General features: G+C 42.7%; 1 protein-coding gene across 6 annotated transcripts in view; it reads left to right on the forward strand.

Moving 5' to 3' along the window:
- The window catches only part of OBSL1 (obscurin like cytoskeletal adaptor 1), a 78,662-nt gene that overhangs the window by 12,974 nt on the left and 40,050 nt on the right, over positions 1-25,638 (forward strand). For 5 of the 6 annotated variants that reach the window (XM_034433802.3, XM_034433804.3, XM_060687847.2 and 2 more), the window contains exons 5-13: positions 711-971; positions 4,997-5,302; positions 6,413-6,688; positions 8,253-8,528; positions 8,790-9,062; positions 10,520-10,792; positions 12,363-12,635; positions 16,040-16,312; positions 17,637-17,909. In XM_034433802.3, the coding sequence (XP_034289693.2) occupies positions 711-971; positions 4,997-5,302; positions 6,413-6,688; positions 8,253-8,528; positions 8,790-9,062; positions 10,520-10,792; positions 12,363-12,635; positions 16,040-16,312; positions 17,637-17,909 (2,484 nt within the window). The remainder of the gene's footprint in view (positions 1-710; positions 972-4,996; positions 5,303-6,412; positions 6,689-8,252; positions 8,529-8,789; positions 9,063-10,519; positions 10,793-12,362; positions 12,636-16,039; positions 16,313-17,636; positions 17,910-25,638) is intronic. The other variant, XM_087883742.1, reaches the window with a different exon arrangement.

Here is a 25,638-nt window from a genome sequence, read left to right on the forward strand (position 1 = left end):
AGTGACTCCATCTAGCCACCGTGTTCTCTGCCGTCCCCTTCTTCTTTTGCCCTCAATCTTTCCCAGCATTAGGCTCTTCTCCAGTGAGTCCTTCATTGGGTGGCCAAAGTATTTGAGTTTCATGTTCAGGACCTGGCCTTCTAAAGAGCAGTCAGGGTTGATTTCCTCTAGAACTGACCGGTTTGATTGCCTTGTAGTCCAAGGGACTCGCAGGAGTCTTCTCCAGCACCATTGTTGAAAGGCCTCAATTCTTTGGTGTTCAGCCTTCCTTATGGTCCAACTTCACAGCCATACATTGCAACTGGGAAAACTATAACCCTGACTATATGCACTTTTGTTGGCAGGGTGATGTCTCTGCTTTTTAGTATGCTGTCTAGTCTAGATTTACCATAGCTTTCCTTCCCAGGAGCAAGTGTCTTTTAATTTCTTGGCTGCAGTCCCCATCTATGGTGATCTTGGAGCCCAGGAAAATAAAATCTGTCACTGCCTCCATTTCTTCCCCATCTATTTGCCAGATTCTCTCTATAAGAAGACCCAATAGAGTGATATTACATATCCGTAATATTAATAATGTAAATCACAGTCCTTCTTTCGGCTATTAGTAAACGGCCACCCTAACGTAGTAGTGACTGCAACATGTAATCTTGCTGACGCCTAAGTGTCATTTGGGTTTCCATTCTGATAGTAATTGAGCAAACTCCCTCCTTTAGGTCTCATTGTAAAGCGCTTGCCACGAAAATTGGATGTGATGGAAGGAGAAAATGCAGCCTTCTATGTGGAGACCCGGGAACCTGTGGAAGCACCAAGTTGGGGCCGAAATGGGCAAGAACTGGTTGAGGCACCACATACACTCATCAGGAGCTTTGGGAAAACACATATTTTGGTACTGGTACATGTGTCACGGCATGATGCTGGAGTCATCACTTTCATGGCGGGCGACTCACAAACTTCAGCACAGCTTCGTGTGAAATGTGAGTAGAGAGTGGAAATGGGACTATTGAGGAAGGGAAGGAGGAATGATTATTCGGTTTATATCATTCTTTTCTGCCTAGGGGTCATTCAATGCTTCAATTTGCTTTTGACATAAACATTATTCACTGAATGAACCTCTTACTGGGCCCCCCCGCAATTATTTATCTTATCCCTTATCTTAGATTTAATGATGCCTGTATTTGGGACAAAGGGGGCTTGCCATATTATATTACAGAGATCTACAACAAATTTAGATTCATATTATGCTCAGACTTGGCAATGGTCTAGTTTGATCAAAGCTGTTTTAGAACGGATGTCAAATCAGGACAGAAGAATGAAATTACAGTACTGTACTGTGACACTGCACTGTTCCAGATTGTTAAATCAATGTTTTATCTTTAGCAAACATATTTCCAAAGCAATCTAGTGCTCATGGATGCTGCTGCTTTTGCTACTTCCTAAACTGGCATGGACAAGTGTAAATTATGTCTGGCTGTACATCAGATGCTTTCCCCCCAGCTATCTTATTTATCAGGCAGTCTCTCATAGGCCTCCTCTTGTGATCAGATTCCTGCTGGTGACTTGTAGCATCAGCTGCTGCCATAGCATAGAAGATATGTAGTGGTTGTCCTAATCCATGCTTGGAAAGAAACCACTCAAAGGCCCATATAAACTGAGACATCAGTCTATGGAACATCTAAGCAATGAATGGAAGTATAGTAATAGAGCTCAGTTTTAAGATTACTAAAACATGTTTGAATATTCTAGTAATTATTATCCACCACAGTTGTTTTTTCTTCTTCAGACACACGTTGTTTAGAACAGGGGTGTCAAACTCGTGGCCTGTGGGCTAGATGTGTCACGCACTGGCCACACCCACGCCCGGTTTAGCGAAGGGGGAAAAAGTTCCACTACGTCACGTGATGTCGCCATGACAATGCAAGTTTGATACCCCTGGTTTAGAACAATTCATTCATTCATTTATTCATTGCCTAAGTCTCAGATTCTTATTTTGTACTTCCATCCATCCATCCATCCATCCATCCATCCTCCTGTGAGAACTGTGCATCGGTTCTAGGCTCCTGTGTTTCAGATTATCTATCTCAAAAGAGAATTAAATAACTTTTGGACAGCTTCCTCCAATGTAGTGTCCTCCATTTATATAAAACTATAACTCCCTCACACCCAGCCATGATTGCTGGTTGGGGATAATAGAGGAGGATTTCAGCCTAACACAGCCTGAGGCATTGAACTGAAGGAATGCAGTTCTAGAATCTTGGGGGAAGGGGGGGCAGGAGGGAAACTCTTAGCTAGTCAAGTAGACTTCTCCGGCACTGCAAGTCAGAGAGCTTATGAATCTGTTGTTCAGGGACAGTTACATAGATGTTCCATTTATATTTCTGCAAATGTAATGTTCTGGCTGGGGTGGGGTTGGGGCACTCAAACAGCAAAGCACAGAACAGGAAGTTGGATCAACCAATCAACATGCAGGACACGCACCTCTGCACAACACATAGTTGTGATTTGGGAGGTGTTTGTGTTGGCCCATCTGCAGCCATCTGCATCCTATGCTTACCTGACAACCCCTTTGCAGTGTAGGTATTCAGCATTGGCTATAGGCAGTTGCAGGCAACCCTAAATCAGCCTTTAAGAGATCTGTATCTGAGTTCAGTATGAATAACTCTTGATCAAGTGTTCTTGTACTTGAAATGTCTTGGGAACAGGTTCATCATGGATAGAAAGGTGTTCTAACTCCAGTTGTCTTTTGTTATCTTTTTGTTGTTGTTGTTGTTGCAGTCCAACAATCTTTTGATTTCCTGCTTCCTCAGGAGCACTTGGGAAGTTTCCTTCCTGCTAAAAGTAAAATATATTCTGAGAAGCTGTACTCTAAAGGAAGCTGTGTAGCATTTGCATTTCTCTCAATAATTCTCCATCCATTTCCCATGCTCAATAAATATTCTGTTAAAAATGATCTGCATAGTTTAGTTTTCCTCCACTTACATATAATTTGCAGTCATTCTATTTTACATGCAAAATCAACTAACTCTGACATATTAATTTTGGAATTCATATGCCTCACTGCAGGATGCAATGTACCTAACATTCATCACAAACTGTTCAGTTTCTCAGCCAACAATATGGCAATGACTGCATATAGAATGAAATATACTTTCGTGTCCTGATGAACATATTTATAATGTCACCCCAAGCATTTTTTATACATTTAATACATAAGGCAACCTATGGGACATCTCACTTCCTTCTGTTATTTCCTGCTCAGTGTTGAAGCATTTGCTAAGTCTTCAGTTTATTATCACATAAGCTTTACTTCCATCCTACACTGCTATTATCCCTTTGAGAAATCAACCTTCATATATATGCAAATCAGCCCACACATTAAACCTTGAGGGTACCCAGAAAGAAGTTTGGACCCAAATTCATAGGTCCCTTCCCTATAGTGAAAGTTATTAACCCAGTGACTGTTCAACTTAGACTCCCTCGCATCTTAGGGAAAGTACACTCCGTTTTCCACAGCAGCTTATTGAGACCGGTCAGAGAATCTAACCTAAGACCCTTGCCAGCTGCTCCACCCCCTCCTTTGGTGGTGCAAGGGGAGACTCATTATGAGGTGAAGAAAATCCTGGACTCTAGTCTCTACAGGGGTGGCTTACAATATTTGGCGCATTGGAAAGGCTACCCTTTGGCTGAAGCTACTTGGGTTAAGAGTTGGGATGTGCATGCTGATGCGCTCGTGAAACAGTTTCACGACAAATTTCCTGACAAACCGAAAGGTCCTCGGGGGGGGGAGGGTTAAGGGGATTGGTGCTAGATGTTAACCCCTTCTTTTGTGTTTTGTCTGGAGGAGGTGGTTCTTTTTGCAGGGGGGATGCCTGTCAGCTTTGGAAGCTCCAATGCTGCCACCTTCTCATGTGTGGGAAAGTAGGAAAGGGGGTTAGTAGACATAATAGCATTCTTCCTGTCGGTCAAGGTCAGGGCGATCCAGCATCTGGAGAAGAAGTGGTCAGAGGGCTGGATTGGGATGGAACGGAGGTAATTGAAGCATGTGACCGACTGGGTGGAAAAGGGGATGGTTTTGGGAGCTTTGACTTACTGAAGGAAAACCTAGGCTTTTCAGATTCAGGTTTCCCCAGATGTGCCAGGTTGCCTATTCTAGTAAAGAGAACTTTGGAAAATGCTGGTTTCTGCGTCTTTACGTGGAGTTGGGGTTTTTCTGGAATGCTGAAAGTCATTTTATCTCACAATTCTTTAAATCAACAAACTATAATTAAATTTATTTTTTTATTTTCATAACAATTAACAATTGAAATTAGCCCTTTAATTAAATGAATTCTACTCAATATTAATTATATTTTGTTTTCTTAATGTTGTTGTGAGATTGTGTCACTATAACTTGGGAGTTTGCCACTAAAAATTTTGCTAGTGAGAACTTGTCTAAAAATGGGGCTATGCATCACTTGTAGTTTGCATACTGCGGCACAGAAAGATTATTTTCTGCTTTGAGTCAAGCTCAGCTCCAGGTGACGTCATTCTCATGTCCCTGTAGTTTTCTTGACAACCGTAAGGATATGGTACAGTTAGCTGCAAAGATTTAGTTCTGACACATTGCCTGGAATTAGGAATGGGCTGGAAGAAAGCCATTAATCTGAAAGAGATTCCTGTGAACATGGAAATTCAATGGGAAGATGGCTCACTCTTCAGAGAGACTGTGTCCAGCCTGTGGATGGGATTCTACTCACTTACAGAAACATATTCATAATTTGTGGATCTTCCTAAAGCCAACGTTATCCCTAGATGCCAAGCTTAGGTTAACAAGTTATGGTTATTTACCTCTTTGGGACAGAAATAGTCCAGTCGCAGATATACTTCATAGAACAAATCTACATTTGATTGGCTATTGTAATATGCTGCACTAATTTCAGACGTTTTAATTACTCCACAAGGTTCATGGGGATTAGATGGTTATTGCGGGAAGAAGATAATATAAAGGATTTCTTTTCTCTAGGTGCCAAAAGGATTCCACCAAGTGCACCTGTGGAAGTAAAGATGTGCACTACACGTAGCAATGCCGCCCTCCTGACGTGGTGCCCACCACCAGATCTACATCGTAGCCCACTAAGCAGCTACATCCTTGAGAGGCAGACTGTAGGAGAGGCTGAGTGGGTGCCTTGTCTAACCACTGATGTCGCTAGCATGGTTGAAGTTCCGGGGGATGGTGTGCCCCAGGAGGCTGACTACCGCTTCCGTGTATGCTCTGCCAATCAGTTTGGGTGCAGTGCGCATGTGGAATTCCCAGGGTCCGTGCATCTTGGTAAGCTTCCCTGCTCCCAAGAGGTGGGGCTTCATCTTTGCATAAGAACGGGCGTTTCAAGCATTTCTCTCTTCTGATTTTGGTTGCTTTGTGACTGGCAAGTTCTCAGGCACTGACTAGTCAATTGCTTCTTCCTCCTCCCATTGCACTAGTGCACTAGTCTGCTTTCCCCAACTGGCTGTGCTTCATTTGCACCCTTCTTACACATTCAGGTTGCTGAATACCTTCCTTTTTTTTTCTTTTTCTTTTGGAGTTTGAGCTCTACTGGAATAATTTATCCTGTATGCTTGGCTTTGCAAATTGTGCTAGCCATGTGTATGCACCCGCTATTGAGTCTACAATCAGCGGGGTCTGTACAGATGCTAACTTTTAAAGCCTAGATGTGCAAATCCAAATGACTAGAGTCATCATAACGCACTTGTCTCAAACTATACATTTAAGACTAAGAGACTAAGAAATATGACCTTGATGGAGATATATTAGGTCTGTTTAAGCCCCACTACAGGATGGCTTAGTTTTGTTGAGAGCAGCTGTAATCACAAAATCTTCGCAAATTTCAGGATTTGGTAATAGATCTTGCATATAATTAAAACTGCCCAGAATATCATTGGGCTCCAGCTACCAGCCCTGGGCGACATCTTTGAATCTCGCTGTTTCAGGAAGTTGCATAACATTCTCAGAGAGTCTTCCCATCCTGCTTACAATCTTTTTGGACTGTTGCTTTCTGGCAGAAGATACAGAACAATTAAAACTCGGACCACACGTTTTCTGAATAGTTTTTATCCCAGAGCTATAATTGCATTCAACAATGAACTAAAGGGCCATCATCAGTGAGCTGTTGGACAGCATTACTTGATCTGTTGTGTGGATGTTTGGGTGGTTTAGGGGTGGGGAATTTGTGGTGGGTGGGGGTGTGTTTGGGGATTGTTATGTGTGTTGGACCTGGTCTTTGGGTGTTAAGTGAATTTCGTTATATGGGTATACTGTATATACACGTACAATGACAATAAAGTTATTATTATTATATCTCCATCAAGATCCTTCTCTCTACATAACTATATAGGGTTGTAGGGCTGATACTAGTCTCCCAACCTTTGATTGTTTTTACAGTGCCCAGAGCCCATATAAAGGAGGGACTGCAAGATGTGACGGTTTGTATCAATGAGGATGCCACTTTTTCAGTGACGCTTTCAGCTCCCATGTCTGGTTGCTGGTACCTGAGGGGGAAGAGGCTGGCAAAGGAAGAGGAAGACCAGCAGTACCACATCATACACAGTGGAGTGAGCCATACATTGCAGGTCAAAAATGTGCAGTTAGCTGCCAGTGGGTCCGAGGTGCGATTTGAAGCCAATGGTGTGAAAGAATCAGCAGTGTTACATGTACAAGGTGAGTTCTTAGCTGGTCCCAAGAACAGATCAATAATTAGAAACTCAGAAACAATTACATTTATTTATTTACAATTATTATTTAATAATTATTATATGTTGCCCATCTCACTGTTGAAGCTACATGCTAGTACTTACGTTCTAGGAACAGAAAAAGGACAGGGTTATGCAGTGGTGAAATCCACATTTTTTTACTACCAGTTCTGTAGGTGTGGCTTGTGGGCGCGGTGTGGCTTGGTGGGTGTGGCTTGGTGGGCATGGCAGGGGAAGGATACTGCAAAATCTCCATTCCCACCCCACTCCTGGGGGAAGGATATTGCATAATCTCCATTTCCACCGCACTCTGGAGCCAGCCAAAGGTGGTATTTGCCGGTTCTCCAAACTGCTCAAAATTTCCGCTACCGGTTCTCCAGAACCTGTCAGAACCTGCTGGATTTCATCCCTGGGGTTATGGCTGTAATATAAGAAACAGATCGGCAAATCCCTTTGTTTTCCTGCTTTGCAGGAGGAGTAAAAATTTAATCCAGACAGGATGCTTGGATATAAAAGGCACTTTCCTTTAGTAGCAATAGCACTTAGACTTACCGTGTTTCCCTGAAAATAAGACCCTGCCTTATATTTTTTTGAACCCTGAAATAAGCACTTGGCCTTATTGCCATGTGCTCAAAAGCCTGATTGGGCTTATTATCAGGGGATGTCTTATTTTTGGGGAAACAAGAGTATATACCATTCTATAGCGCTTTACATCTCTCTCTATGCGGTTTACAGAGTCAGTATATTGCCCCCAGCAATCTGGGTCCTCACTTTACCAATCTTGGAAGGATGGAAGGCTGAGTCACCTTGAGCCGTTCAGGATCAAACTTCTGGCTGGGGGCAGAGTTAGCTTGCAATACTGCATTCTAACCACTGTACCACCACTGCTCATTTTATGGCTACTCTAATTAGAAGTAGAAGCCATCACTGTGGTTTTCAAACTAAACAAAAAAATCATGAGATCCAATAGTGTAGTTCTATGTGAAGTTTGATTTGCCGTGCTGCCCCATGTTTTTCCCATGACTTTTTTAAAAAAAATTTGATTTATATGCTGCCCTTCTCCAGAGACTCAGGGCGGCTTACAATGCGTTAAACAATAGCCTTCATACTTTTGTATATTTATACAAAGTCAGCTTATTGCCCCCACAAACTGGGTCCTCAATTTACCTACCTTAGAAAGGATGGAAGGCTAAGTCAACCTTGAGCCTGGTGAGATTCGAACTTACAGTAATTGCAAACAGCTGGTGTTAATCACAATGATATCAGTCTGCTGAGCCACCAGGACTTGCTTGCAACTATGATGCATTCACCCCCAAAGGCTATGTGAGAAACTCAGTGTTCACATTTACTGTATGCTTGCTTTCTTTGAATGACAACCAGTGCAAAATTTCAGCTATATCCCAGCATATATGTTTCCTAGGTGGCTTGGAATGTATACAAAATGGTCTAATGCTGTTATGATCACAAGAATAGCTCAAGATGAAACAAATGCTGTTATGCACAGAGTTTACTTGCAAAAGTATTGTTTTCAGCTCCACAGGTACATATTACTCCAGTGCCTGAGGCCAGGCGACTCCGAACCCTTCTTCTTGGGATGCCTCTGCTTCTGGAATGCGAGCTTTCCATGCCTGATGCCCCTGTCTGCTGGCTCAAAGATGGGAATCCTATAGCTTTGGATAATGGTGCTTGTGTTGAGTCAGAAGGCTACATTCATAAGCTGTTGATTCCCTCTGTCTGCTCTTTGGACTCTGGGACATATATATGTGATGCCAAAGATGATACCATCAGCTTCACTGTGACTGTGGAAGGTAAGTGGAAAGAAAAAAAAATCTTGATTAAAGCAGGGAGATTGATAGTGTAAAGCTGCATGTCCTTTTATAGGGTTTGGTGCCAAAGATATACTACTTGAAGGTCCATAAGCTTTTGAATATAGCTGACTTCAAAGAAAAAACAGGGGTTTAGAAGGGTTTAGCCTGTAATCGTATCCTTTCTTTCCAAATCTGGAAATTCAGTAATGATTCTGAGCTTGGTAGCATTTGGCCCCTTCACAATATTTTTCCCTTCCACAGAACCTCCTGTGAAAATTGTTCACTCCAATTCCAAAGAGGCTCACAACTACAAAGTTGCAGATCGTGTGGTGCTGTCTTGTGAGTTATCCCACCCTGATGTCACTGTGTGTTGGTACAAGGATGGAGAAACTGTGAAAGAAAGCAAGGACCTCCTGATGGAGAATGTGGGACCTCACCATCACTTGATCATTCCCTCAGCCATAATGCAGGATACCGGGGAATTTGTATGTGACATTCGTGGAGAATCTGTCTTTTTCAACATTACTGTTACAGGTCAGCAGCCTCTCCAGATGACACAGATCACTGTCTAATTTTATCCCAATTGCACAATTGCTTAAAAGTTATACAAAGGAATTCTACAAAAGTGGCTACTGCTCGGTCCAAATTCTGTTATTTGTAAGTTTGTGATACTTCAAAACTAAGTATTTCTAGGGTAGAGTGCATTTTAACAAAGGCATGGAAACGGAAAATATTTGCTGTATGTTTTGACTTGCCAGCTACAGCAGAAGAAATGAGCCAAGGTGTGCGAGTTTCTGATGAAAAACTTGCCTACAAAATCTATGGAAAAATGAAATAACTTGCTTTTGCAATGCCATAAGCAAGGAGTGATTTCTAAAGTCAGAAGAATTTTGTGCCTCTAGATCTTAGCAACCTGGAACCTGGTGCCCACTTTAAGACTTTTACAAATCTGAAACGTTGAGCTGTTTTTGAAATGGCTTAATGCGATTTCATTGCAAATGTGAGATTTGAAAGAATCTTTTTCTACCTCTTCTTTCTAATGGAAATGGTGAGTCTTTACCTGTGAAGGGAAAAAAATAGAAACCTCATCATCCACATTGTTGTTCCAAATGCTTAGCATGAAGCTCAGGTGAAGCAGCCACTGCAAATACCTAAAAGTCTTCCTATAAAGACTGGTTACTTTGTTCCCTTCAGGTGGAAGCAGGTACTGTACCACCTCTTAATCAAAGACAAAAGCTCCTGCAGGCAAAAGCAAGGGCAAGTCAGGACCGAGTGCTCTGTCGGTGTATGTTTTTTTTAAAAAAAGAATTTGACCAACTTCATCAGAAAGCCTTTCCTATGCTTTTTGATTAATTTTTTTTCTATGATGTGATAAAAGAGCCAGGGGATATACTTTTGAACCCAGTAGATATAAAAGCCTGAGGTTAATTTACCGCAAAAGTGTTCTCTTGCTTCAGGAAAGTTTTTCTTTGGTCTTTCTCTGCTTTCCTCACCATAGCCATACTCTTAAGAGCACTCTTTTTACTGCCCTATTCTGATGAGGCGGCCTTCGACTTGTCCCCAGCCTTTGAGTGAGGACACTTACTCCCTGCCCTTAGAAATGTTAGTGTTTGAAATGAATGTTTCCCCTCTTGTTTTGAAATAGTCTGATAGAACAGAAGCAGCTAAAGGCTGCAATGCAAGTAGGCCCTTAGCAAAGAGTTGAGGTGGTGCAGTGGTTAGAGTGCTGTACTGCAGCTACTTCAGCTGACTGCTAGTTCAGCAGATCAGCAGATCAAATCTCACAGCTCAAGGTTGACTCAGCCTTCCATCCTTCCGAGGTGGGTAAAATGAGGACCCAGATTGTTGGGGGCAATATGCTATTTAGTATACTGTCGATTGTGGGTGGCATAGAAATATGATAAATAAATAAATAAATTTTCATGTGTGCAGATAAAATGGTGTGGTAACAAGGTACCGTAATCTTCCCAGCACATTTCTTTGCTCCACAGAAACTCCTGTCCACATTATCCACTCCAGCCCTGAGGAAGCACACACCTACCTGGTCTCAGAGCGTGTGGTGCTGACCTGTGAGCTATCCCGTCCTAATGCCCCCATGCGCTGGTACAAGGATGGGGAAAAAGTGGAAGAAAGCCAGGATCTCCTGCTGGAGAACGAGGGTCCACACTGCCGGCTGATCCTTGTCTCTGCCCAAGTCCAGGATACAGGAGAGTTTGTGTGTGATGCAAATGGTGACTCTGCCTTCTTCAACATCACTGTCACAGGTTAGAAATGGCCTTTCTAAACATGCCTTATTTATGTAGAATTATTTTTATTTTTCAACTTTCTTCAGTTGGACTCAAGATGAAGTTCATGACGCTCCTAAACCAGCCTTTCCCAACCTGCAGATGAATTAGGCCTGCAGTTCCCAGAAAACTCAGCATTTCTCACATTGGGAAAAGCTGGGAAATCTGTCCTAAGAAATTGTCCTACCAACTACTGGGCAGGCAGCCCAGTTCTGTTTTGCTTTGGTAAAAGAGAAAATTTTGGTTGTTTAATTGCCTCTCACGGGAGAGGTGGGATATACCTTTATCTATTTTATGTTATTTTTAATTTTATGTTACCACTATTTCTGGGTTTCTGATACTTGGAGGCACTTGTGATTTGTTATACCTCAAAAAGTTGGTTTTTACTCAATAGAATTGTGGTGACCTTAAGCATATGATAAGTTCATTTCTGTGCTTGAATCCCCATAATTCTGGGTGTTTATCCTCATTGGAAGGAAGTTCAAGAAGGAATCATACAATCAGTCCCAGGAAATCTCTGGAAGTGGCTCTTTCACACTGTGCTATAAAGATGGTTTGGTCCAGCCTAGAGAACTCTTCTAATGAATGACCCTCCTATTACGAAAAAAAATGGTTTAGTGTTTAAGGCATCAGGGTAGAAACCAGGAGACTGTGAGTTCTAATCTTGCCGTAGGTAGGAAAGCAGGTTGGGTCACTCTTTCTCAGCCTAACCCACCTTACAGGGTTGTTGTTGTAGGGAAAACAGGAGGAGGAAGGAGTATTATATATGTTCACTGCTTTGAGTTATTTAAAAAGAACAATAATGGTGGGATGAAAATAAATAAAACATTGGAAGCTACATTATGCTGAGATATATTTTTGTTTTAGTCTATCAAGTGCAGTGATAGGCTTGATATGTGAAAAATTCAGAAAATGTCTGCATTGACTCTCCTGGTGTGTCTTACACATACACATCACAGACAGATAGTCAAATGAGGCTTCTCCAGACCTTCTCTTCTCTGTTCTCCTCTGATTCTTGTCTCCAAGACCCTCTGAACAGACTCTCTGGAAATCATGGAAGAAGGCCCTGATCCAGTGGTGGGTTGCTACCAGTTCGCTCCGGATCAGGCAAACTGGTAGCGGCGGTGGGAGGCTCTGCCCATCTGCCCGGATGCTTCTGTGTATGCGCGCGCACACCCACAAGCAAACTGACAGCAACGGGTTTTGAAATCCACCCCTGCCCTGATCTCATGGGAGCTCTGGTGCCTGTGAATATCAAGCGAGAATGCTCACCTGATTTTGGAGGCCTCAGAGGCTGTGTGTGAGAGACTTTTCTCCTGTGACTTTCAGTAGGGCTGGAGGCCTGGCGTGTCACCAAAAATGACATGGTGTACCATAGGTTTGTCATCACCTCTCTAATGCAATGTATCTTAACCAAATTTGCAACTCTTCATAGACCTTCATACAACTAAAAACATCAGGGTTTAAAATCGAAGTCCGCCAGACAAAATAGGTTTACTGCTACTGAATTATGATCTTTTCCTCACATTTGGTGTCCTTCCTGTTCCAGAGCCACCTGTACAGGTGGTGTGCTCCAATGCAGATGAGACTCATACCTACTGGGCTTTAGAACAAGTAACTTTGGCCTGTGAATTGTCCCGCCCTAATGCTCTCGTGCACTGGTACAAGGATGGGAAAGAAGTAGAAGAAACGGAGGGTCTGCGGCTGGAAAGTGAAGGACCTCATCACCGCCTGATCATTGCCTCAGCCCAGGTGCAAGACACAGGAGAATTTGTATGCGATGCAGGAGGCGATTCTGTCTTTTTCACGGTAACTGTTTCAGGTCAGTGTGATTTGTCTTCCCCCCCACCTCACTTAGGGATTAAATTGTATTTTTCTTGACAAAGCCACAGCAGGTGATTACGCCCGGATAAGCCTGACTGACTCAGGTTGGGTTAGACATAGTTCAGATTTGGATGGGAAACCACAGGGAAATCCTGGAGTTTACTGAGGAGCTGCATAAACAACCCAGGATTAACAAACCATTTTCACTCAGTTGCTAAGAAAGGAATGTAGGTGTGTCATGTGATCCACACGCTTTAAGTTTGATTTAAGGGAGCCTTTACCTTTAAAAAAAAAAAGAATCTGTGATGCATGCCACTTTAGAGAGCTATTGTGTTCTGGAATTCAGACAGGGCTGGGCACTTTTGTGATTATCATAGCTGCATGTTTGATTTAATTCACCAGTCTCGAGGGAGCTGATGCTGCAGGAGGTTTCAGCCATCTTCCTCTTTGTCCCTTTTCTCGGGCATTTACTGGACATGGCTGAGCAGATTACAGCAGGGGTCATCTTCTTTACATTTCTCCTTTGAAATTGCTCTCAGTTCTTTCCTACACTCGGCTTACTTGTGGCTGAATCGTGACTGATACTTTTCTGCACATTTTAGAATGATGTGTCGGGTTCTTGGTGCTCCCTGAGCTTGGTTGTTTTCCAGCAGATCTTTCATTACCAGGTTCAGTAGCAAAATGGTCAAATCAGCTGTCATTGGACAGAGAGAGATAAACCTCATCTACATGCCATTGATTGATACAACCAAAGTCTTGGAAAGAAATAACTAGCCTGGAACGCATCCTCCCCAACAAGGGACACCCAGATAAGCAGGAAACAGCATTAGATAAGCAATCAGGAACAAAGAACATCCTAATTAAGGAACAATCAAACAAGAAACCATCCCCCAACAGCCAAGACTGGCAGGGCAAGGAATATATAAACAGCATGCAAACCTCACTCTCCCTCACACCGATGATGCTACCTAGCCTGATTATAAGATATCTGCAGGAAAACAGTCAAGTTCAGAGTCTATCAAGAATATGGCAGTTCAACCATGAGCTGCATAGATTTTCTATTATAGCCTTGGGACTTTGATTTGTTGAAAGAGTTGGCCTGACTGTTATCTCATGAGCGATTGTTTTGTAGTGATAATTCTGCAGTTTCCCTGGATTCATGGCTACGGTTTAGGATAATCTTTGCTTTGTCAAATGGGACATTTGGGACTTTAGTTGTGGACATACAGTACCTGGAGCAGGGGGATATTATGTTGGTAACTCTTATCCTCATCATTATGGGTCAGAACTACTGTAAAGTGCTCTTCATACAGCTGTTTCTGAAAACCGCACTGAAGATATACAGCAAGTGGTCCAGAATGCAGCAACCTGTTTTTAGTTTGTGGATCTCAAATCAGAGGTAAAATCTACTTATCTTCTCAACCAGTTCGGAAGTGCATCGCTACCGGTTCTCCGAACCACCAGCTGCCATTGCTACCGGTTTGGTTGAACCGGTCCGAACCAGGAGCATTTCACCCCTGATCTCAATACTAGCATAGTCTGAGACCTTTCCTGGCTTCCTGTTGCCTTCTGAGTGCAACTCCAAGGGCTTATGTTGGCCTTAAAACCTTTTATGGCTTAATACCAAGGTACCTGAACAACTGACCTCTCTAGCCTATTTCAATCCACCCCAAAAACAAACTAAATACAAGCAGTTTGTTGGCAATTTTGCATAATTGACAAAGAGCTAAACTGCCTGACACATAAAAATTACATTGTCATAGGGCTCAGCTACAATGAGATACTCTGCTTGCTGCATTTATTCCCCATTTGTGTGATAGTTTTGTCATACTAAAAACAATCATTCATCGGTAACTTTTGGAGGGATCCAGATTTGATCTTAACTTTTTAAAGTTCTAATCAGACCTGTGGAAAAATGTCAGTTCAACTTTTTATCCAATTGGGCTTGATTATAATAATATTGTTATTGTATGGGTATACACAGTATACCCATACAACGAAATTCACTTAAAACCCAAAGACAAGGTCCAACACACATAACAATCCCCAAACACACCCCCACCCACCACAAATTCCCCACCCCTAGATCACCCAAACATTCACACAACAGACCAAGTAATGTTGTCCAACAGCTCACTGCTGGTGGCCCTTTAGTTCATTGTTGAGTGCAATTATAGCTCTGGGATAAAAACTATTCAGAAAACGTGTGGTCCGAGTTTTAACTGTTCTGTATCTTCTGCCAGAAGGCAAAAGTCCAAAAAGATTGTAAGCAGGATGGGAAGAATCTCTGAGAATGTTATGCAACTTCCTCAAACAGCGAGATTCAAAGATGTCGTCCAAGGCTGGTAGCTGGAGCCCAATGATATTCTGGGCAGTTTTAATGATTCTCTGTAGAGATTTTTTGTCCGCTATAGGACTACAAGATCTCAAAATGTTAAAATAAAGGTCAGATTTGCTTATTAATTTGCATATTTCATTTAGCTCCAAATATCCTCAGTGCCCTACATTCATCGTTAGTCCATTTCTCAATTTTATGCCTACTTTTCTACTCTTTTCTAGTTACTCTGAACCATAAGGACAAGGTGTGCATGACACTTAGGCCAGGTGAAATGAAGATAGTAGTTTTTGATTCAGCATGTTGTAAGAACTCGGCCCTTATCTTAATATGTTGTGTAAATCGGATTTTTTTATTTGTATGTAATGTATTGTGACAGTGTGCTGCAGTTGTAATTTAAAAGTTCTTGTTAACGGTTAAGCATACTATGGGAACCCATTAAATGTAGCTTTTCAATTTTTATTCAGAATGTATGCCTAATTGTGTATAAACTAATTATAGTTTATTCAACAAATTGTAAATCATGATTTACCTCAATACAGGAACCAGACCAACATGTCCTATATTGGATTTCAAATGCATTGTGATTTCAAATGCAGGCACCTCTTCTCTAATACAGTACTCTATAAAAAGCCAAACATACCCTGTTTCCCCAAAAATAAGACATCTCCTGATAATAAGGCCAATTGGGCTTTTGAGCGCATGTGCTAAAATAAGCCTCCCCCCAAAATAAGACCTCCCCAAAAATATTTAAACATAGAGCTGGAAATCAGGTAAGGCGACAAGAGGAGCCCCATCTTACTTCACGCACCCCAAAGTAATAAGACTTCCCTGAAAATAAGGCCAAGCGCTTATTTTGGGATTCAAAAAAATATAAGACAGGGTCTTATTTTTGGGGAAACATGGTAGTAGATAGATAAATAAGCTTAATTTTCATCAAAACACTTCCATTTCAGTTCCAGTTGTGTGTGTGTGTGCTTATAAGTAAGTTTTGGGGAAGGGGAAAACATGTTTCATAATCCTATTTCTACCAACCCTCATTCATAGAATGTATTATCTTGCCACAGACCGTCCTGTAAGGATCATACACTCCAATGATGAAGAGAGCCGGGTCTACCAGGTTGCAGAACGCATAGAGCTGTCCTGCGAGCTTTCTCGTCCTGATGCCCCTGTACATTGGTACAAGGATGGAGAAGAGGTGGAAGAAGGTGAAGGACTCCTACTGGAGAGTGAGGGCCCTCACCGTCGGCTGGTCATTCTTTCAGCTCAAGTAGAAGATTCTGGGGAATTTGTGTGTGATGCAGGTGGCGATTCGGCATTCTTCAACATCACAGTCACAGGCAAGAGAATTATTTTATTTTACTAGGCAAAGGCCATCTTCATGTACTTTTATTTCTTCCCCTGCCAAGTGTCTTCTGGGGGGACTGGATTACAGCTCTTAGAATTTTCAAATCACAGAGACAAAGTTTGTGGCTGGTTGGGAGTTATGGAAATTAAAGTCTAGTACATTTAGAGTGCTCTGGGTGATGTGAGCTGCTGCACACTGAGTTGTTTCAAAGGCTCCATGGGTGTATTTTGGTCTGAAGGAGAGCTGAATTGGTCCCTGGCCCACATATACTGTGCTGTTTTTCTGATGAATGATTAAACAGAAGCACATAGGGACTTTGTGAATGAGCACAGAGCAATTGTGCTTTCCATGTTCAGTTCTTAGCTTCAGATAATTGGTGGTCACTCAGAGATATAATGACTACGAATGTAGGACTTGCACAGTAAGCTATTCTGCGTCATAAGGCAGCCTATCTTCCACTGGTTATCTAATCCTTCCACAAGACTGTTTATGTTAAGTGCCCTGCCGTCACAACATCCCTTGTCAATGAATATCACAAACTGATTATGCCTTGTGAAAGGCAATTCTTCCCTTTGTTTTCTCAAGCCTCCTGGTTTCAGAGGACAATCTTCAATTTTTATGTTATGAGAAGGGGTGAATATTTTCTCTATAATTTTCTCTTCCTTTTTGCTTCACACAAAACAACTTTCAGAACACAAAAGTTGCCCTGGTACACCAATTCCTCTTTCCTCCTGGGTTTTTGGTCAGCTATAAAGGATTGCAAGCAGGTTCCCTCCAGATGTTTTGGACTACTATTCCCATGAACTTTTATCAATATGGCCACAGGGGTCAGGAATTGTGGAAACTGCTTTGAAAACAAAAACATCTGGAGGGCCCTGGCTAGTCTACCACCGGTGCGAGCCATTTTCTCTAGACCAGGGGTCTGCAACCTTAAACACTCAAAGAGCCATTTGGACCCATTTCCCACAGAAAAGAAAACACCGGGAGCCGCAAAACCTTCCCGTGCCTGACTATTTCTTGAGCGGCCTCAAAACTAGCATATGTAGTTGAATTAAACATTCTGTTTTCTTCTGAAACTTTTCTTTTCTTGGATTTATCCATGGTTGAAAAGCTCAATAAATTGTGTGCTGGCAGGTGTCGCACATCGACAGTTGTGACGCATATTTTGAGTGACAGGAAGCCGTAGCAGAGGGATGAAAGAGCCACATGTGGCTCCAGAGCCACAGGTTGCTGACCCCTGCTCTAGACCTTGAGTCTATAGGCCCACAACTGTTCTAAAATGCCTTCTGGTTTCTCTGTCTCCCTTGCTACTGCAGAACCACTTGTGCAAATTGTACAGTCGAATGCAGAGGCCGTTCATGCTTATCAGACCTCCGACTGTGTGGTGCTGACCTGTGAGCTTTCTTGCCCCAACGCCCCTGTCCAATGGTACAAAGATGGGGAGGAATTAGAAGAAGGTGAAGGATTGCTGTTTGAGAGCGAAGGGCCCCACCGACGACTTGTCCTTCCCTCAGCGCAGGTGCAAGACACTGGCGAGTTTGTGTGTGATGCAGGCGGTGACTCTGCCTTCTTCAGTGTTACAGTTGCAGGTCAGTAATATGCCACGAGTCTAAGGTGACCAGATTTTAACATTGGTAAAGAGGGACATTGTGGGCGTGGCTTATTTTGTGGGCGTGGCTAGCTGGTCATGTGACTGGGTGGGCGTGGCTAGCTGGTCATGTGACCGGGTGGCCATGGCTATGTCTATAGGGTAAGGTGAACAGATTTTAACATTGGTAAGAAGGACACCATTGTGGGCGTGGCTTATTGTGTGGGCGTGGCTTGGAGGCCATGTGACTGGGTGGGCGTGGCTAGCTGGTCATGTGACCGGGTGGCCATGGCTATGTGTATAGGGACTACTCAGAGGGCTGAAAAGTCATTTCTGACAGGTCCTCACACTTTTGACTGGTCCTCACACTTATGACCATCCTCACATTTATGCCCGTGCAGCATTCTTAACAACCATGTCACTCATTTCACTACTGCTTCTCTTCAACAAGGTGACAAGATAGGGCAAAAATGTAAAATGTGAGGACAGTCGTAAGTTCGAGGACTGGTCAAAAGTGTGAGGACCAGTCAAAAATAACTTTTTCAGCCCTCTGAGTAGTCCATATGCACAAAAGGACTAACCAGAGGGCTGAAAAAAGTCATTTCTGACAGGTCCTCGCACTTTTGACTGGTCCTCACACTTATGACCATCCTCACATTTATGCCCGTGCAGCATTCTTAACAACCATGTCACTCATTTCACAACTGCTTCTCTTCACCATGATGACAAGATAGGGCAAAAATGTAAAATGTGAGGACAGTCATAAGTTCGAGGACTGGTCAAAAGTGTGAGGACCAGTCAAAAATAACTTTTTCAGCCCTCTGAGTAGTCCATATGCATTAAAGGATTACAGCAATAGAGAGGGATGAAGGAATGGAAATTAGAGTAGGAGTGAGGGTAAGAGAGGGAGGAAGAGAGGAGGAGAAGGAGAAAGAAAGAGGAAGTAGGGAGGAGAAAAAGAGGGTGGGGGGAAGAGAAAGTAAGAAGGAAAGAAAAAAGAGAGGTGGTAGGTTTGAGGAGAAAGATTGCTGTACAATAAAAAAGATGAAAGGGAAGAAAGCCAACCCCAAGCAAATATAAAGATATTAAGATAAAGAATGAATTGTTAAACTTTAAAGAATAAAAGAGAACAAATATGAATAAATAGCAATAATTAGAAACACACATACAAACATACAATGTATTTTCTTTGAACAGAATATTTGGCTGGTTCACAAATTTAAATAGCGTTTAGTCATTTCAATTAAATTTACAATTTCTATATTTCCTTTTTGCCATATTTATTCCTCATCTATTTTTTAAAAAAACCAATATTACTCTTCATCCTCATCTCTAATCTTAATCAAATTCAATTTTTCCCTTCTATTCTATATTATACCCCTTCCCATTGTCATCTATTTTTATATCCATCCTCACATTGTTTAATTATGTAATTATGTAATACAGTTGTTTAATACAAATTCAACATTTTAATATAAATCAATTAGTTATAAAACTATCTTTTTTGTATATTAATCAATATGAACATGAATATTCCAATTATTTCCATGCAATCCAATTTCTTACAAATCAATTAATTATATTTAATAATAAACCAAATAATTTCTCCCATATATTCCTCCGAACCACAACTTAACCATTTCTGCTTTCAACACAATATACAATTAATAGTATCTCAATTATTACAATTCCCTAGTTAAATACAGCTTTTTTTCCTTTGTGTTTTAAAATCTTGAACTCTCCTCTTAAATTTCCCATTGTTTGCAGTTTTTCACCTACCTTTTTTGGGGAGGAAAAATAAAAATAAAAATAAATCTCTCTCTGCCTCATTTTGTCACGCTGCACCAAAGACCCTGGTTTCGGTTTCGTTTCTGAAGCTTAGCTAGGGGAAAAAAAAACTGCTTTACACTGATTGCCTGTAGGGCGGCCCTTTGAAGCCCCGGGCAAGAGTTTAAACAGTTTTTTTTTCTTCTAGCCATCAGCTGGGGCTCAAGAAAAATCGGGACTTTTTTGAAACGCCGCGGGACGCGGGACAAATTGCTCAAAAGCGGGACTGTCCCGCCAAAAGCGGGACGTCTGGTCACCTTACACGAGTCGTCCTTTAGGCCAGGGGTCTCCAACCTTGTCACCTTTAAGACTTGTGGACTTCAACTCCCAGAATTCCTCAGCCACTATTCCCATGAACTTTTATCAATATGGCCACAGGGGTCAGGAATTGTGGAAACTGCTTTGAAAAAAAAACATCTGGAGGGCCCTGGCTAGTCTACCACCAGTGCGAGCCATTTTCGGGAAGCCAAAAATGGCTGTATTCGGTGTGTAAGATGCACCAACATTTCCACCCTCTTTTAGGTTGGAAAAAAGTGCATCTTATACTCCGAAAAGTATGGTAATTATGCCTCGAAAGGAGGGGAGAGCAACAGGAACAGAAAAGGCCTGGGGTATTAACAAGAGGAATTAAATAGTCCAAAGAGAGGTTCTGAGGCTAGAGAGACAGTTGCTTACACAACCCCACTAAAAATCCTGAAGTGATGTTTTGAGGTTTGCACTTCACGGTGCCAAATAACAGCTTCCCTCACCTCGCTTCCCTCTCCCATTTCTCCCTTACCTCATACTGCCTGACACGATACCATTTCCTTCTGCTATGAAATCTTGTTCTCGGGAATACATATTTAAAAAGCAACTATTTTTAAATGCAGAACCTGTTAGCTGTAATTGAATAGTCTTAGTAAGGATGGCAATTCTATCTTGGGAAGCCATGCATGAAAAATTGCTATATTCTCTGTTCCCTGTAAAGAATGACTCACTATCTTTGAACAGTGCTGAAAGGTAGGAATTCAACGGGAGAAGCTGTTCCAGAAAGGCAGAAAGCTATGTCTGCCTGCCGTAAGTAGGAACGTGTTACAGCACTGCCAACAACAACAAAAAAAGATTAGTCTGTTGGTGCCCCAGCTAGTGCAGTGAATAAGGAAGATGACCTTGGTGGAGATACAATATGCAGGAATTGTTACGTAGGCAAAAGAGGCTGAAATATTTCCTCAAGTCCGGAGTAACCGTATCATATTTGGTAGTATCTCAAATAAAGAGCTCCCTAATTCACTGAACTACAAGAAGAAGGAGGAAGTACAGCACAATCAGATTTGCAAGATTCTGTTATTATAGCCAATTGCAATGAAAGCACTTTTAGCCTTTCTGGGGAGTTAATTTTCTGGCCTGGTTCTCCTTGGTGGGGCTGACACCTGGGTAGATTGCATAGTCCCAGCTTCCACTGAGATTGATGATCGCATTTATAGCCTCCTGTATTTTGCCATGTTCATACATGAGGGTTTCCCCTAATGTTTTCTCTGTAGTAACAGCCTAGTGAGGTAGGTTGAAGTGAAAGTAACAGACTAACCCAAAGCCATCCAGGGAATTCAGTGGCTGGGTGGAAATCTGAATCGGCATTCCCTCCATTCAGACCTTAAAAACAGCATGATGCTATCAAGAAAAGAAACTTTATAATAATTATCAGAGTAGCACTGGCACTCTTGGTTCCCCTCCTGGGGCGCCTAGTTCCCTTGAAACTTGTTTAGATCAGGAGTCCCCAACCCCCGGGCCATGGCCCACTACTAGCCCGTGGCCTTTTCAGAACTGAGCTGCATGAATGGTGGACTGGTGCATGTGCATGCTCGCATACATACACAGAGCTCAACTTGCATGAGTGGCGGGCAAGTGCAAGTGTACATGTGCGCACAACTCAACTTGTGCAAGTTGAGCTGCATGCATGCCGGCCCATTGCTTGCCTAAGTTGAGCTGTGTGCACGTGTGTGACAGCCTGCTGCTTGTGCGGCCTGGTTACCCTCTCACCCCCGCTGGGCCACCAAACCACAAAGGTTGGAGACTGCTGGTTTAGATGGTCTCTGCTTTTTACCTATTCTGAACCCATTCTTTGGAGTAAAGGGTAAAGGTAAAGGAGCCCCTGTGCATTTTACTCCCCTAGTTGTTGCCAACTTTAGGGGGCGGTGCTCATCTCTGTTTCAAGGCCATTGAGCCAGTGCTGTCCGAAGACATTTCCATGCTCATGTGGCCAGCATGACATCATAGATGCTGTTATTTTCCCACCAAAGTAGTACCTATTTATCTACTAGCATTTGCATGTTTTCGAACTGCTAGGTAGCAGCTGGTGTGAGGACAAGACCTCACCCCATCACATCGCACTTAGGTCTTGAACCCAGGCTGCTGACTTTCCCGCTGACAAGCCCAGAGTCTTAACCTCTTAACTTAGAGCCTTGATGGTACAGTGGTCTACGCACCCTGTTATTAACACAGCTGCCTGCAATTTACTGCTGGTTCGAATCTCTCCAAGGCTCAAGGTTGACTCAGCCTTCCATCCTTTCTAAGGTAGGTGAAATGAGGACCCAGTTTGTGGGGGCAATAAGCTGACTTTGTATAAATATACAAAAGTATGAAGGCTATTGCTTAACGCATTGTAAGCTGCCCTGAGTCTCCGGAGAAGGGCGGCATATAAATCAAATTAAAAAAAAAAACCAAAAAAAAAAAAACCAATGAGCCACAGTGTCACCCCATTTTTGGAATGCAAATTATATATTACTTTGCATGTGCATAGGCAGTTCTTGTAAAATAAGAATAACTTTAAAGAATGGCTGCAATGCCTAAACATGTTTCTTTCCTGTTCCATCCACGTCGTTTTTCGAATTATAAGCAGGGCTCTAGCACAGTCCGAATTATAAGCAGGGCTCTAGCATAGTCCGAATTATAAGCAGGGCTCTAGCATAGTCCCGAGCTTTAAATTGCTTTGAGAGACCTTCATGCTATAGAGCCGAATCAAAATGCTTTCAATAAAATAATAGTTAATTGTGATCCTCTCATGAGTCATCCAAGAATCTGAGGCAGAGAGTTGGAAATATTTAGATATATTTACTGAGAAATTTAAATGAAAGAACAATGGGTCATTAGATATATATTAGAAGACAAAGTGGTGTTCATGAGAAAAGAAAATTAAGAAACATGAAAACAGTCGAAAGGAATACAATTTGTACATATTGTACTTCTTGCCATATCTTTGTGCCCTCAGAGAGAGACTGCAAACTTTTTAATCAAGAGCCTGTCCTTCCAATGTCTCACTGTAACATCAGATTTAAGCACAACAGGTGCCTAGTGCCATTCTCTATATTTAGGTCACATGGAAAAGCGCAATTAAGGCTTTCTGGTGTCGATGGGGGCAGTGTGGTAGTGCAACTTCTTCATCAGACTCATGCTGTGGACTTGAGAGACCTGCACCAGCTTCCCATTTCCACATCTTCACTCCCAAGCCTGTTATCGAGGAAGAGCTTGGTTCCAAATGCTTGGATTTCCTTAATTCTCTGAGGCTCAAAGCAACAGAGACATTTCTCTCTCTTCATTCCACACCCCACCCAATCATTACAAAGGTGCCTTTTTCTCTCAAATCTTCCCTCCATCTCCCAATTGTGTGTGGAACATTGGCCTTTAAGGCTTAGTGGGTTGAATAGAAAAAAGGAAATGGATGGGAAGATTTGGCTAAAGGTCATATCCTTGAATGCGCACATCCTCCGGCACTGAATAAAAACAATGTTCTCTTAATCTGTGGTCTCTAGTTTCTATGTCTGAGTGATTGTGCCTTGATTCAGCTTTCTATGCTGCAGTAGCACTAAAGAAGCCAAGTCTCAGTTGCAGGAATTGGAAGATGTTTTATTTTCCCTCAGCAAACCAAATTTTTGCTGCTTGCTTTCCAGGGCTTTCCATCCGTCTGCTCTTTTGTGGTCTAGCATATCTAAGCACAATTTACAGGCAGGGTCATCTCTGAATGAACTTTCCTAGTTTTGTGACTGTGCAGTGTTAAGGTATTTACTGAGCTGGGTCAAATCTAAATAAAAATACTCAGACTGAAGTTTTATATAGAAAATTAAGTGTTGGTGACCTCAGCAGGCATTCTTCATAATGAACAAATTATTAGTACAACTAGGGCCTTAGTTTATTGCAAAGAAGAAGGGTAAATTCTGAATATGTTTAAAGGTAAAGGTTCCCCTTGCACATATGTGCTAGTTGTTCCTGACTCTAGGGGGCGGTGCTCATCTCCGTTTCAAAGCCAAAGAGCCAGCGCTGACTGAAGATTTTTATTTTTATTTTATTATTTTATTTTGAATTTGTATACCGCCCTTCTCCCTGAGGACTCAGGGCGGTGAACAGCCAAGTAAAAACATCAAATACAAATATTAAAATACAATTAAAAGTATATATAAATTTGGCCCCATTAATTAAAAACGATAAACAAAACACTTAAAAACACTTAAAAAATTAGGCCAGCCCAGCTTGCTGGAAAAGGAAGGTTTTAAGGGCACGGCGGAAGGCACTGAGGTCTTGGATTCTCCTTATCTCTGGAGGCAATTGATTCCAGAGGGTAGGTGCCCCCACAGAGAAGGCCCTCCCCCTGGGAGTCACCAGCCTGCACTGTCTGGCTGATGGCACCCCGAGGAGGCCCTCTCTGTGGGAGCGCACAGGTTGATGGGAGGTCGTCGGTGGCAGAAGGCGGTCTCGAAGATAGCTAGGCCCTATGCCATGGAGCGCTTTAAAGGTGATAACCAACACCTTGAAGCGCACCCGGAAGACCACCGGGAGCCAGTGCAGCTTACGCAGGAGCGGTGTTACATGGGAGCGCCATGCTGCTCCCGTCACTACCCGGCTGCTGCGTTCTGGACCAGCTGGGGCCTCCGGGTGCTCTTCAAGGGGAGCCCCATGTAGAGAGCGTTGCAGTAGTCAAGGCGAGAGGTGATGAGGGCATGAGTGACTGTGCACAGGGAATCTCCGTGGTCATGTGGCCGGCATGACTAAACGCCAAAGGCGCACGGAACTCTGTTACCTTCCCACCAAAGGTGGTCCCTACTTTTCTAGTTGCATTTTTTACGTGCTTTCGAACTGCTAAGTTGGCAGAAGCTGGGACAAGTAACGGGAGCTCACCCTATTATGCGGCACTAGGGATTCGAAACGCTGAACTGCCGACCTTTCGATTGACAAGCTCAGCATCTTAGCCACTGAGCCACCGCGTCCCTTATGTTTATATATTATTATTATTATTATTATTTATTAGATTTCTATACCGCCCTACTCCCGAAGGACTCAGGGCGGTGCACAGCCAAACAATAAAAACACATACAATACAAAATTTAAAAAATAGAATAAAATCAAATTAAATAATTTTGGCCCCGACAAATTTAAAACCCCAAACTTTTAAAACCAATTTAAAATTGAATATATAAATACTAAAAAATATTTAAAATTTTAAAAATCTTTTATAAAAGAGGGGGAAAATTAGGCCAGGCCGGCCTGGTGAAATAGTAAGGTCTTTAAGGCGCGGCGGAAGGTGCGCAGATCCGGGATCCTCCGTATCTCTGGGGGGAGCTCGTTCCAGATAGTAGGTGCCCCCACAGAGAAGGCTCTCCCCCTGGGGGCCGCCAGTCGGCATTGTTTGGCTGACGGCACCCGGAGGAGCCCCTCTCTATGGGAGCGTACCGGCCGGTGGGAGGCTATTGGTGGTAGTAGGCGGTCCCGCAAGTACCCGGGTCCTAAGCCATGGAGCGCTTTAAAGGTGGTAACCAAAACCTTGAAGCGCACCCGGAAGACCACCGGGAGCCAGTGCAGCTCGCGCAGGAGAGGTGTTACATGGGAACGCCATGTCGCTCCCATTACCACCCGCGCGGCCGCACTCTGCGCCAGTT

This window comes from Pantherophis guttatus, chromosome 1, assembly GCF_059756535.1.
Source record: "Pantherophis guttatus breed Tessera chromosome 1, ASM5975653v1, whole genome shotgun sequence".
NCBI lineage: Eukaryota > Metazoa > Chordata > Lepidosauria > Squamata > Colubridae > Pantherophis > Pantherophis guttatus.